At 36.1% G+C, this 15,357-nt stretch overlaps 1 protein-coding gene across 6 annotated transcripts in view; it reads right to left on the bottom strand.

The window, feature by feature from the left end:
- Positions 1 to 15,357, bottom strand: part of ZDHHC20 (zDHHC palmitoyltransferase 20) — a 70,771-nt gene that overhangs the window by 52,007 nt on the left and 3,407 nt on the right. For 3 of the 6 annotated variants that reach the window (XM_045797106.2, XM_045797107.2, XM_087865239.1), the window contains exon 2: positions 8,282 to 8,490. The exons of 2 other annotated variants lie outside the window; for them this stretch is intronic. In XM_045797106.2, the coding sequence (XP_045653062.2) occupies positions 8,282 to 8,471 (190 nt within the window). In that variant the 5' untranslated portion in view covers positions 8,472 to 8,490. Of the gene's footprint in view, positions 1 to 8,281; positions 8,491 to 15,357 lie in introns of those variants that run through there. One more of the 6 variants, XM_045797110.2, reaches the window with a different exon arrangement.

Genomic DNA, 15,357 nt, shown 5'->3' with positions numbered 1-15,357 from the left:
CATTCTTTCTTATGTTTAAATTGTCTCATTTTGGCCAGTGCTCTTCCAATTGACTCTTGTATCCTCTTGAATCATCCACATTAGTCTTTGAGCACTTCCTTGCTGTCTAGCACAAGATATCCCAGGCTCACTTTATATTTTTTCCTGCCTCCAAACATGAAATTAGCCATTTCTCCAAGGGGCATTGGTTGTGGTTGTTGTTGTTGTTATTCTTCTTCTCCCCCTCCCCCTCCCCCTTCTTCTTCTTCTTTCCAAGTAGGCTGTACTCCCAGAGTGGGGCTTGAACTCATGACCCCAAGATCAAGAGTCACATGCTCTACGGGCTGAGACAACCAGTGCCCTGCATCTACGGTTCCTTTTAATGATATTTAGAAACCAACCTTTGAATACCAGGGGTGCTCATAGCTACTGGAGTTTCACTGTTTTTAAGGTCTTTTGGGATGACAGAAGTAGTATTATATACCTACTTATATTCACATTGATACTTCCAATTCAAATAGAACATTACAAAGTTTCTCCTTAATTTCTTACGCATTATATTTGTACCTTTTTGCATTTACATACAATGAAAATCTTATTTCCTAATTAATTTACTTATTCAGTTCATCCTAAAGTATATCTAAAATAGTTTAAACACTGCATACTAGTTTAAGTTTTCTTTGCAGTTTTAAAATTTTGTTTTGTTTTGGCTTTAAACTGTATCCCACTAAAAAGTATAATATTCAAAAGCCACTTAAAATAATTCTTTCCTCTGTGTATAGTACCAACTTCACGTAAAATTAAGTTCATTTGTTTCATGATTCCAAATTTTACAATTTGCTTTTCCTCCTGTTTTATTTTTTTTAATATATAAAAAATATAAATGGTTTAAAAGTCAAAACTATATAAACAGGTACTCAGGCCTGGCTTTCCTTTCTTACCTTCTCACCCCAGGTAATCATTTTTATTAGTTTGCGTTACCCTATTTCTTTCTGCAAAGTAAACAAATGTATTTAAAAAATATTTCTAATTTCTTCCTTTATATACCTATTCCACACCTTGCTTTTCTCACTTGCCACACCCTAGAAATCACTACAAAGAGACAATCATTGTGTTTTAAAGCACTGCACAGTACTCCATTGTGTGGGTGTTACAGTTATATAATCAGGCCCCTATTGATAGACATTTGGGTCATCTCCAATCTCTACTGCTACAAACAATGTGGCAATGAATAACCTGATGCGCGTGTTGTTTATTTGTGGGAGTTTATTCTCAGTGTAGATTCCTAATAGTGAAATTACTGGACCGAAAGTTAATCTTCCTGGTTTTCCCAAATCCCTTGTTTATAGAAGTTGTACCATATTATACTCCTACCAGCAATGCATCAGACTGCCTGTTTCTCCATCATCTATCCAATAAAGTGTTTCCAAACATTTTGTATCACAGGGTAATTTTACTTTGCATTTTTTTTTAAAGATTTTATTTATTTATTTGACAGAGATAGAGACAGCCAGCGAGAGAGGGAACACAAGCAGGGGAGTGGGAGAGGAAGAAGCAAACTCATAGCGGAGGAGCCTGATGTGGGGCTCGATCCCATAACGCCGGGATCACGCCCTGAGCCGAAGGCAGACGCTCAACCGCTGTGCCACCCAGGCGCCCCTACTTTGCATTTTTTTTATACATGAGAATAAGCATCTTTCTCATGTGTTTTATGAGCCATTCTTTTTTGTTATTGTGAACTGTTTATGACACTTATCCATTTTTTTCTGTTGGGCTTTCCTCACTGCCTGGTTATCAGATTATCCACCCATGTTTTTTCCAGTATTTGAATGCTTTTATTTTTTACATTCAAATGTGGTACATTTTGAAATGGCAGATTCCAGCTTGGGAAAAGTATCAGACAAACCTGAAAAATCTTGTGGTACTAGAAAGTAAGGAAGGAATAAATGATGAGGACATGTCAAAAGGATACAGAAACCAAATCAAAGGGGCTCCTACTGGCCAAATCTGGGACAATTTGAGCAATAAAATAAATGATAGATCATAATCCATAAAAAAAGAATCCATGACAGTGTGCAGATGTAAATGAACGACTGATTGGGGAGGAAGGAAAGCTCTTCCTCACAGCAGAATTCTAACCATAAAATGTAGATGAAATCACAGAATTAGAAAAAAATCGCCGTTTGGCAACCAGCACAATAATGGTTTCAAGCAAGAATCCTCAATAGATGCTAAAAAGAGTAAGAGCAAGTAATCAGGAACAGATTTACAGAGTTTCAAGGTATTTCCCCACAAAGACACTTGTCTCAGGTTGTGTTCTCTGGAATCAGATGCTGAGACAGAGTTTGGGGTATAAGCTATGTACTAAGGAGAAATCTAACTGCAGTGCAGGCTTACCAAAATCTTGGCCAACTAGCAGAGAGCTCTAAAGCAGCCAGTTCCCTTCTCACTCAGGCACTGAATGCAGGCTGGCACAGGAAGGGTGTGACCTTGCATGAAGTTAGTCATGTTGAAAGAGCTAACAGCTAGAAGCTGTCGGCTGACCACAATTGCCACAACTGAGCAGCAAGTCCTTCCTCGAAGGATCTGTGTGGTGCACCTGAGTCTACCAAAATACTTATTAATTACAAAGAAAAATCATACCTTTACAGAATGGAGAAACTTGGCAGATACCACCTGAAGTGGTGACTAAAGTTAATAGTCCTAGAAATGGTACATTCAATGATGGAGCATCACTTCTGTGGTATTCTTCCTAAAAATGCATACTTTGAATCGAATCATGAGGAAACATCAGACGAACCTAATTTGAGGGACATTCTGCAAGAGAAGCCTATACCCTTCAAAATTGTTATGGTCATGAAAGAGAAGGCAACACTGAGGAACTCTTCCAGATTAAAGGACACTAAAGAGGCATGATAACTAACTGCAGTGTGTGATCACAGGCTGGACTGTGGAGCAAAGGGGATTAGTGGGGCAACTGGTGAAGTCTGAATAAAGCTTACAGATTATAGTAGCGCTTTATCAGTGCTAATTTCATGATTTTGATAATTGTACTCTTGGTTTTATATAAAAAATATAAGATTTTATATAAGAAATGTAAGCATATATGAGAAAATGTTCTTTGTTATAGACTGAATGTGTGTGTCCCCCTCTTAAATTCGTGTTAAATCCTAATGCCCTATGTGATGGTATTGAAGATAGGGCCTTCGGGAAGTGATTAGATCATGAAGGTGAAGCCTTCACGAATGGGATTAGTGCCCTTTTAAGAGACCTCAGAGAGATCCCTAGTCCCTTCTTCCATGTGATGATACAGTGAAAAGATGGCCATCTAAGAACCAGGAAGTGGGCCCTCACCAGACAACAAATCTGCCGGTGCCCTGATGTGGGACTTCCCAGATTCCAGGACTATGAGAAATGAATTTCTGTTGTTTATAAGCCACCTGGTCTGTGGTATTCTGTTACAGAAGCTTGAAGAGAAAGACATTCTTGTTCTTAGGAAATATCACTGAGGTATTTATTGGTAAAGGGACATTATATCTGCAATTTATTCTCAAACTGTTTCAGAGAGAGAATGAATGACAAAGAACATGTAGCAAATAATAACATTTAAGGAATCAGGGTGAAGGATATAAGAAAATTCTTTGTACTATTTTTCACAAGTCTGAAATTATTTTAAAATTAAAAGTTTAAAATATAAGAATAGAAGAAAAAATAAGATATTATCAATTTGTAGTTTATTCTTGGAATATCATATGAGGTATGGGCCTGATTTTATCTATCACAAAATATCTATTCAGTTGTTCCATCTGTTCCTCTGTGATTTGAAATGCTTCTTTTATCACGTTCTAAATTTCTATAATTACTATTTCTGGACACTCTCTTCTGTTCCATTGGCTATATGTCTGTCCACACACCATAACATACAATTGTTTTTATAACAGACTTTGTTTTTTAGAGCAGTTTTAGGTTTGGAGCAAAACTGAACAGAAACTAGAGAGTTCTCATAAGTTCCCTACCCCAACAGTTTTAATTACACAGGCTTTGTGGTTTAAAACGTGGTAGTGTAGGGTTTGCCACCTTTCTAACTCTTCTTTTTCAGAGGTTTCCTGATTCTTTCCTGTTTATTTTTCCCTATGACTTTTAGGATCACCTTGTCTAGTGCCAAAAAAAAAAGAAAACTTATTGGGAATAGAATTCATTTATACATTAACTTGGGGAGAACAGAAATCTTTCTAATGTTGAGTTATTCTACCCATGAACATGAAATATGCAATGTCTTTCCACTTGTTCAAGTCTACGTTTGTATTTTTCAAGAATGTTTTCCTCTTACAGATCTCGCATATTTCTTAAGTTTATTCTTAAGTATTTTATCTTTTTGATGTTAGTGGAAACAGACTTTCTTCCACCATGTTTTCAAACAAATTATTATGTATATACAGAAAGTACTGGTTTTTGTTTGCTAATTTTACTCAATTCTTTTTTGTTTAGGTATTCTGTTGTTATTGGATCCTCTTGGCTTTTCAACATATACTATCATATCATCTATACACAGAAATAGCTTTCCCCCTTCCTTTCCTTCTTACGCTTCTAATTATTTTCTCTTGATCGAATATGGTAATTGATTTTGTTAATACAGTAAAATGTTACACAGCAATGGCCATGGTAATAAGCATCTTTTGTTTCTGGTTTTAGCAGAAACTGATCAAGTATTTTGTGTTGTGTGCAATTTTGTACAAAACCCACTTATTCCTATTTTACTAAGCCTTTTTTAAAATTAGGAATAGGGGTGCCTGGGTGGCACAGCGGTTAAGCGTCTGCCTTTGGCTCAGGGTGTGATCCCGGCGTTATGGGATCGAGCCCCACATCAGGCTCCTCCTCCTCCACTCCCCCTGCTTGTGTTCTCTCTCTCGCTGGCTGTCTCTATCTCTGTCGAATAAATGGATAAAATCTTAAAAAAATAAAATAAAATAAATAAAATAAAATTAGGAATAGATGTAGGGATTTTTTAAGTACCTTTCTGTCATTTATAGAAAAAATGATTTTTCTTCCTAAATGATGAATTTAATTACAACAGGTAAGTAGAAGAAATTAGCTATTACCTCTCATATCTACTGGTAACACCACTTTTTTTCAGAGGCACAGTCCCTTCAGTACTGATCTGCTCCCCATTCCCCCCTAACACCACTATTGGGAGCTTTGTTCCCAAAATCAACAACTATCTAAGTCTAAAAGGATTTAAATAGGTGTTTTCATGAAAAAAAGAAGATCATGGCAAAAAAAGGTTTAGAGAAATACTGGGTTAAACAGATTTAGATACTTAGTTACAGCAGGGCTTCTTAAAACTTGTAATATGCATAAAATACTTAGGAATAAACTTAACCAGAATGAAGGGGGGGCATGAGAGACTATGGACTCTGGGAAACAAACTGAGAGCTTCAGAGGGGAGGGGGGTGGGGGACTGGGATAGGCCGGTGATGGGCATTAAGGAGGGGACATATTGCATGGTGCACTGGGTGTTATACGCAAATAATGAATCATGGAACAGTACATCAAAAACTAAGGATATACTGTATGGTGACTAACATAATAAAAAATTATTATTAAACAACAAAAAAAAGGAATAAACTTAACCAAAAAGGTGAAAGACATGTACTTTGAAAACTATAAAACACTGGTGAAAGAATTTGAAGATAACACAAAGAGAAATGGAAAGACATTCCATGCTCATGGGTCAAAAGAACAAATATTATTAAGATGTCTATATTACCCAAAGCAATCTACACATTTAATACAATCCCTATCAAAATACCAAGGGCATTTTTTACACAACTAGAACAAACAATCCTAAAATTTGTATGGAACCACAAAAGATCCCAAATAGCCAAAACAATCTTGAAAAAGAAAAACAAAATTGGAGGTAGCACAACTCCAGACTTCATGTTACATTACAAAGCTACTGTGATCAAAACAGTATAGTACTGACATAAAAACAGACACGGAGGGGGCGCCTGGGTGGCACAGCGGTTAGGCGCCTGCCTTCGGCTCAGGGCGTGATCCCGGCGTTATGGGATCGAGCCCCACGTCAGACTCCTCTGCTATGAGCCTGCTTCTTCCTCTCCCACTCCCCCTGCTTGTGTTCCCTCTCTTGCTGGCTGTCTCTATCTCTGTCAAATAAATAAATAAAATCTTTAAAAGAAAAAAAAAAAAACAGACACAGAGATCAATGGAAAAGAACAGAAAGCCCAGAAATAAATTTGTAGTTATATGACCAATTAATCTTCAACAAAGCAGTAAAGAATATCCAATGGGAAATAGACAGTCTATTCAACAAATGGTATTGGAGAAACTGGACCACTTTCTTTCACCACACACGGAATAAACTCAAACTGGATTAAAGACCTAAATACTGAGACCTGAAACCATAAAAATCCTAGAAGATAGCACAGGCATAAACCTCTTTGACATTGGCTATAGCAACTTCTTACTAGATATGTCTCCTGAGGGAAATGGAAAGGAAACAAAAGCAAAAATAAACTATTGGGACTTCATCAAAATAAAAAGCTTCTGCACAGCAAAGGAAACAACTAACAAAACTAAAAGATAACCTATTGAATGGGAGGAGATGTTTGCAAATGACATATCTAATAACAAGTGAGTATCCAAAATACATAAAGAACTTATACAACTCAATACCAAAAAAAACAAATAATGCAATTAAAAATGGGAAGAAGACATGAATAGACATTTCTCCAAAGAAGACATACAGATGGCCAACAGACACATAAAAATATGCTAAACATCATTCATCATCAAGGAAATGCAAATCAAAACCACAATGAGATATCACCTCACACCTGTCAGAGTGGCTAAAATAAAAAACTCAAGAAATAACAAGTGTTGGTGAGGATGTGGAGAAAAAGGAACCTTTGTGCACTGTTGGTGGGAATGCAAACTGGTGCAGCCATCATGGAAGACAGTATGGAGGTTCCTCAAAAAAATAAAAACAGAACTACTCTATGACCCAGGAATCACACTGCTGGGTATTTACTCAAAGAACATGAAAACACTAATTTGAAGGGATATATGCACTCCTATGTTTATTACAGCACTATTTACAATAGCCAAAGTATAGAAGCTGCCCAAGTGTCAACAGATGAATGGATAAAGAAGATGTGATATATATTTACAACAGAATATTATTCAGCCATAAAGAAGAATGAAATCTTAACATTTGCAACAACAAGAATGGATCTAGAGAGTATAACGGTAAGTGAAATAAGCCAGTCAGAGAAAGACAAATACCATATGGTTTCACTCATGTGAAATTTAAGAAACAAAACAAATGAACAAAGGGAGGGGGAGAGACAAACCAAAAAATTGGCTCTTAACTACAGAGAACAAACTGATGGTTACCAGAGGTGAGGTGGGTGGGGGGATGGGTGAAATCTGCAAAGGGGATTAAGAGCACACTTATCTTGATGAGCACAAGTAATATATGGAACTGCTGAATCACTATATTGTACATCTGAAACTAATATAACACTTAATTACACTGGAATTTTAAAATAAAACTCATAGTATGCAAATGATCACTATAATATTAAAGATATGGACTACTATACGAAGTTTAAATGCATTTGACCATACACATTTATACATCTTTGTATTCCTAGTGTTAAATACAGCACTTAGAACACTGTAAGCACAAGCAGGGTAGGGAGAAAGTGAAAGAGGAAGTACTTATTTTACATGGCGTAATCAGAAAAGCCTTTCTGACAGTTGAGTATTTTAAAAGAAATCTAGATAGAGAGAACTAGCCATGTGGAATCTGGGAGGAAATCATCCCAAGCAGAAAGAGAAGGAAGTACAAAGGTCCTCAAGTGGGACGATGCATGGCCTGATAGATGAAAAGCAAGGAGGCCTGTCTGGCTGAAGCAGAGTTGGCAAAGGAAGAGATAAGTCAAAATTAGTGGCAGATCAGAGCATTTAGGGCCTTAGAGCCTACAGAAAAAACTTTGGATCTCATTATGGGCGAAGAGGAAAGCCACTGGAGGGTGCTGAACAGAGAGTAATAATCTTGCCTTGGATTTTAAAAGATTCATGCTGGCATTTTGGGGGGACACAATATACTGTTAGGAAGCTACTGCATATGTGTACATGGTATTTGTCATAGCAATGACCCCCCCACTTCTTCTTTTTAAATACCTGTAAAAAGTGTACCAGTATCCACAGAAAAATAAGAACCATACAAGAAGAAAAAACCAGTATAAATTCACACTAGTGATATACGCAATCAACATACCCAATAACATTTTGCTGTTATTATTTCCATCAGGTGCTGACGATATCCTTTTCATGCAATTAGTTTTAAAAGCTTCCCTGAAGACTTTACATTTAATAAGTTCACATTTATTTTTATGTTGTTCAATTAGTATGTTGTTAATAAATATTACTCCTCCTATGATTCCAACTGGGTGGGCCATAGTCCACATTATTAAGTATAATGAAGCACTGGAAAGAGTGAGAAAACACAGAGAACAGAAATGTTTTAAAAACAATTTTAGGGCGCCTGGGTGGCTTAGTCAGTTAAACATCTGCCTTCGGCTCAGGTCATGATCCCAGGGTCCTGGGATCGAGTTCCATATCGGGCACCTTGCTTCTCCCTCTGCCTCTGCCTCCCTATCTCTCATAAATAAATAAATAAAACCTTCAAAAAAATTTTTAAACAATCTTTATCATCAAGGAATATGGATCTCTTAGAGAAATCTATTCTCCATAAAACCATTATCACCATTATTTGTGACCTACTATTTCAGTTAAGTGTAGGTGCCATCTGCTTAAGATAATGTGCTGCATATTTCAGCAATACCTAAATCTGTGTAGCTTATCTGCTTATAAGAATAGTGTCAGGTATTAATCTTCTTAAAGTCCCACATGATGTGAGGGCCTCCCTCCCTTATACAACATACTCTCCCACACACATACTCTGGATACAACCAGCAGCTCATGCAAAATAGGCACATGCTTTCGCAATATGATCTTCAAATACAGCCAATTAAGAAGAGAATATTAAAAAAAAGCCTGTAGAATATGCTTTCACTCACTAAAGATGGGGAGGGGAAGTTTAAAAACAAACAAAGAATTAAAAATAAAGAAACAAAGAAAACTCCTACCAAAAAAAGGACAAAAAAAGGAAGGCAAGAAAAAATATGCTAGTGGCTGTTTAAATCTTCTCCCCATCTCCAGTAATATTTGAAAGCCTACTCTGCTAAGAACTTTACATTATTTTGTAAAACAGGTATTATTCCATTTTATAGCTTGGGAACAAGTTCAGAGAGGTTAGTTACTTTATGAAGATCATTCTTCAAGTATTAAAGTATAGCCAGGAGGCCAGTGTGTGACAGCTGTAGAAACAAAGGAAGAGTGGAGAGGAAATTATGTCAGAGAAGTAATGAGGGGAGGAGTCCATGGTAAACACTTTAGGTGTTCCACTGAACAAGACAGGAAGCTAGCCAAGGTTTTCAGAAGAGGATTGACCAATCTGGTATTGATTTTAAAGGGACTATTCTGGCTGCTCTGTGCAGAATGGACAAGGTACAGGGTGAGGATGGGGGTGGACTGAGGAGGGAGAGATAAAATATAAGAGTATAGCACTACAAGGATATAGATAATGTGAAAACCACCCAGAACTTAGTTACTTTAAACCACCACCAAGTATTATTTCCTGTAACTGTGTGGGTCAATGGTTCAGGCTATAATCAGCTGGACTGTTTTTTCTACTAGCTGTAGTCAACTGGCAGTTCAACTGGGGCAGGTAAGACGGACTCATCCACACATCAGGGGCTTTGGCACTTACCTCATCTTGGCCGGGCCTCTCTCACCACATAGTCTAGCCCAGACTCCCCTACATGGCAACCAGTTTCAAAAGAGTTAAGGCAGAAGGGCCATACTATCTTGAGGCCTAAGGCTCCAGATCTCACACATCACTTTCACCACATTGTATCGATCAAAGCCAAGTACAAGGCCAGCTCAGATTCACTGGTGGGCAAAAAGACTCCTCATCTTGATGGGAGGAGGTACAAATTATTGTGCTCATATTTTTCAAGCTGCTCCACAAGACAGAGATTATAGTGGCCTGAACGAATATAGTTGCCATGGTGGTGGTAAGCAGCTGGATTTAATGCCAGGATTTCTTGATTAATTGGATATGGGAAGATTTTTCAACCAAGAAACTAGAAGGATGAAACTCATTTACTGAGCTAGGGTAGGAGGAGTTGGGGGAGAGGGCGGAGAGAGAAATCACTCAGGAGTTTTTGTTTTGGACGTGGCACCTCTGAGATGCCTATTAGATATCCAAGTAGAGATATCAAGTAGATGGTTAGTCTGGAGTTTAGCATGCTATATCTTTGCCACAAACTAGAAGAGGCCAGGGGAAAAGGAAAGTTTTATTTGTATCACTAAGGTATAATGGTCTTCTTCCAAATAGTCTGCCATGGTTTTTAAGTTGTCCAGCACCTTTTCCTTCATCTATCTTGTCTTATTAGAAACAGTGAAGAACCAAAGAAGATTCAGTTTATGTAGAAGAAAATATAAAAGCTCTTTTTGTTCATTTGGGTTAGGTTTTTTGGGATATATATTTATAGAGCTCTCTCAGACCAGTTTGCTTTCTGGTATCAACAAAAAATAACATAAAAGCAGATTAATTCACTAGCAGTCAAAAGAAAAAAAAATCTGTTCTTTAGAAAAAGAAAAAAAGGAAAGAAGGCTGGGATAATTTTAGAATGCAAATAAAAAGGTTTGCAGGGCACTATAGCTTTGAAAGGCAAATTATATAGAAAATTACTACACTCCAGCATCTGAAAACAGATAGGAAATAACAAAATAAGAAGGTTTTTAAAAATATCCTAATTCACATCTTAACTTTTCCTATAATTATATCAACCACTGGGGATGAGATATAGGCAGCCAGATTTTTTTTTTCTAAATAATATCAGTATAATTTCAAAGCATCATTGATTTATTATCCAAAACAAAGACTCTATAACCAATAAGCAAGATCATCTATCTACCCTTTAACCCTGAAGACTACTGAAATATATGTTTGGTAATCAAACTTTCATTAATATTGTTACAGTGGATGTTTGTTCTAACATATTCAAACACGATTCAAGAGAGTTTATGACTGTATGCTTCTATTCAACACATATTAATTGAATGTTTATTAGTAATTAGACTCTCTAGTAGATGCAAAGATGAGCAAGACCCAAACATACTGAAATCTTGTAAGCAGGATTTTTCAAATACTTAAATGTGATATAATAAAATAGTACACACTTTTTATTTATATTCTAATTCAATGCACAAATGATTTGTGGAGGCTTACTAGAAATAATATTATTAAATAAAGATGTAAATATATTTTAAAATCAGAAAAATACAAATTAGATGTGAAGTAGAGATTAAGGGGAGAAATATCAATGCATGCTACAACACAGAGAAACCTCAAAAACATGTAAAAGACACGAAACACAAAAGACCACTTACGACTCCATTTACATGAGATGTCCAAGAAAGGCATACAGATAGGGAACACATATTAGAGGTTGCCTGGGGCTGGGAACAGGAATTAACCATTATTAGGTATGAGGGATCTGACAAAAGTGACTGATATGTTCTAAAAATGAATGGTCTTATAACAGCACAACTCGGTAAGTTTACTGAAAACCATTGCATTGTACATCTCAAATGAGTGAATTTTATGGTATGTAAATTATACGTTATAAAGTTTTTTATTTAAAAAGGTTAAATAAAAATGTTTTTAGACAAACAAAAGCTGAAAATAATTCATCAACAGTGATATGCCTTATAATAAATGTTAAAGCAAGCCCTCAAGGGCGCCTGGGTGGCTCAGATGATTAAGCATCTGCCTTCGGCTCAGGTCATGATCCCAGGGTCCTGGGATGGAGCCCCGGCATCATCATCATCATCATCATCATCATCATCATCATCAGGCTCTGTGCTCAGCGGGGAGCCAGCTTCTCCCTCTTCCTTTGCTGTTTCCCCTGCTTGTGCTCTCTCGCTCTGTTAGATAAATAAATAGAATCTTAAAAAAAAGAAAAGAAAAGAAAAAAAAAAGAAAAGAAAAAGAAAAAGAGAAAGAAAGCCCTCAGGTAGAGGGAAATGACATGAGAAGCAAATCTGGATCTACAAAAAAGGAAAGTACCAGAAATGGTAACAACATGGGTAAATATATAAGATTTGTTTTTATATTATTTAAATCTTTTTAGAAGATAATAAATGGTTTAAACAAAATAAGACCAATACAGTAAGTTTCATAATATAATTTAAAATATAAAAATATAAAAAATTATAAAAATAAAAAAACATAAAAAATTATTTTCTCATAATAATAGCATATAAGGCTGGGAGGGAAGAACTGGAAGAGTGTTTTTATAAGGTACTATATGTGAAATAGTATAAAACTTGAAGGTAGATTATGATAAATTAAAGATGTAATCTATAAACCCTAAAGCAAATCACTAAAATAACAGAGTTACAACTAATAAGCCAACAAAAGTGAGAAAATAGAATCATAAAAAATAACTCAAAAGTCAAAAATCATTCAATAACTCAAAAGAAGGCAGAAGGAGAAGGAAAAGGGAACATAGGATAGGACAGATTAAAAAAACAGCAAATGGTTAAGACTTAAACTTAACTATATCAATAATTACATTAAATGTAAATGGTTGAGACACCCCAATTAAAAGAGAATATACTATAATTGATAATACTGTTGTGTATTTGAAGGTTGCTGAGAGTAAATCTTAAAAGTCCTCAACACAACGGAAAAAAAATATGTAACTATGTGTGGATGATGGATGTTAACCAGGCTTACTGCGGTGATCATCTTATTTCATTATAGCAAGTACATTTATATATTATTGTGTTGTACAGTTGAAACTAATATAATGTTATATGTCAAATGTAACTCAATAAACAAAAAAAGAAAAAAACAAAAAAAGGAAGAAAAAAAAAGCCACAGATGTTCAGACTGAATTTAAAAACAAGACCCAACTATAGGCTGCTTTTGAGAAATGCATTTTTTTTACAAGTAGGCTCCATGCCCAGCTTGGAGTCCAATGCGGGGCTTGAACTCAAAACTCTGAGATCAAGACCTGAGCTGAGATCAAGACTTGGATGCTTAATTGACTAAGCCACCCAGGTGCCCCAAGAAATGCATTTTAAATATAAAGGTTAAAATAAAAGGACAGAAAAAGGCCTTCCATGCTAACACTAATCAAAAGGAAGATTAGTGGGCATGTTAATATCTACCAAACTAGATTTCAAAGCAAATAATATCACCAGGAGTAAGAAAGTCATTTCATAATGACAAAGGGTCAATTCACCAAGAGAATACTATAATCCTAAACATTGTATGCACCTAATTACAGAGCTGCAAAATGCATGAAGCAAAAATGGACAGAACGACAAAGAGAAAGACACAAATCCATAATTATAGTTATACCTCTCTCAATAATTAATCAATAGAACAAACAGAAAATTAGCAGGGTGCCTGGGTGGCTCAGTTGGTTAGGTGCCTGCCTTTGGCTCAGGTCATGATCCCGGGGTCCTGGGATTGAGCCCTGCATGAGGCTCCCTGCTCAGGAGGAGTCTGCTTCTCCCTCTCTCTCTCTACCCCTCCCCCACCCCCCCCATCCCCCGCTCATGCTCACTCTCTCAAATAAATAAGTAAAATCTTAAAAAAAAAAAAAATCAGCAAGAACATAGGAAACTTGAACAACACTGTCAACCAACTTGCCTTGACATCTATGGCACATTATGACATAATAGAAAACTCTACCCAACAACAATTAGCGAAATACACTGCTGAATACAACAGAATACATTTTTCTCAGATGCACATGAAATGCTTCTACTACAGACCACATTTCAGGCCATAAAACAAGCCTGAGTATATTTTAAAGGACTCAAGTTATGCAAGGTATCTGACCACATGGAATTAAATTCAAAATTAGTAAACAAAAAGGTATCAATAACTCAAATTAGCATACTCCTAAAATAACCCATGGGTCAAAGGATGAAATCCAAAGTGAATTTAGAGAACAATTTTAATTGAATGAAAATGAAAGTACAATATATCAACATTGATGGGATGTGAATAAAGCAGTATTTAGGAGTAAATTTACAGGACTAAACAAATAAGAAATGACTCAAATCAGTGTCTTCAGTTTCCACATTAAGAAACTAGAAAAAGAGCAAATTAAATCCAGAGTAAAAGAAGGAAAGAAACAATGCATATCATACAAGAAATCAATGAAAAAGAAAATGAAATAATAGAGAAAAATCAATAAAATCAAAAGCTGGTTGTTTTGAAACCAATAAAAAACACTGGAATTAACTCTGGCAAGACACTGTGCTCAGTGTGGATACTTAAGCTTGTCTCATTCTAAATTTGAAGAAATTGGAAGGAGACATAGGAATATTAGCTATATAGTCTCAGAGGTAACATTTCTACTCTACATACATCTCTCTGAAAAGAGGTAAGAGGCATACCCATCCTTGGGCAAACCACATAGCTCTTCCACACAACAGTTTTCTCAGAAGTAAAATAAATGGATTAGATCATCTCTAAAATCTCTTTGGGCTCTGAGGTCCTCCACATGTCAAATAAGAGGTACACATCTACTACTGACAACTATAAATGACCTGAACAAGATGTCCTGATAAAACCCTGGGAACCTGAATTAGCACTTTCCTCAAAAATAACCGTCTTGACTGAAGTGTAAAATTTGGTCAATCCACCCATAAATTCATATGTTTAAATATCAACCTCGGGAGAAAATCAAAAGAGGATTTCAGGGACGCCTGGATGGCTCAGTCAGTTAAGTGTCTGCCTTTGACTCAGGTCATGATTCCAGGGTCCTAGAATAGAGTCCCACATTGGGCTCCCTGCTCAGCATGGAGCCTGCTTCTTCCTCTGCCCACTGCTCCCCCTGCTTGTGCTCCCTTCCTCTCTGACAAATAAATAAATAAAATCTTAAAAATATATAATTTTTTTTAAAAAAAGAGGATTTCAGTTTAATGTCAAGCACCGATATTATTAATTACTTAATCATTACTTCTCCCCTGTGAGATGGCCATTTTAGATTCATTACTTCTTATTCAATTTTGTCTTCAATATTACTCCTTCCAGTAACAGAAGTACACATTTTATATGTGTGTATGTGGTTATAGTTATAACATATAACTTATATATGTTATGTTACAACATATATAAGTTATATATAAGTTACAGAGGCTGAAAAGGAATAACTAAGTAGACTAGTCTTGCATAGTAGTTAATTTTAAAAGCATGGG

Source organism: Ursus americanus, chromosome 10, assembly GCF_024610735.1.
Source record: "Ursus americanus isolate L20-20 chromosome 10, mUrsAme1.1.p, whole genome shotgun sequence".
In the NCBI taxonomy this organism is placed as follows: domain Eukaryota; kingdom Metazoa; phylum Chordata; class Mammalia; order Carnivora; family Ursidae; genus Ursus; species Ursus americanus.
This window is presented reverse-complemented; position numbering and strand designations above follow the sequence as displayed.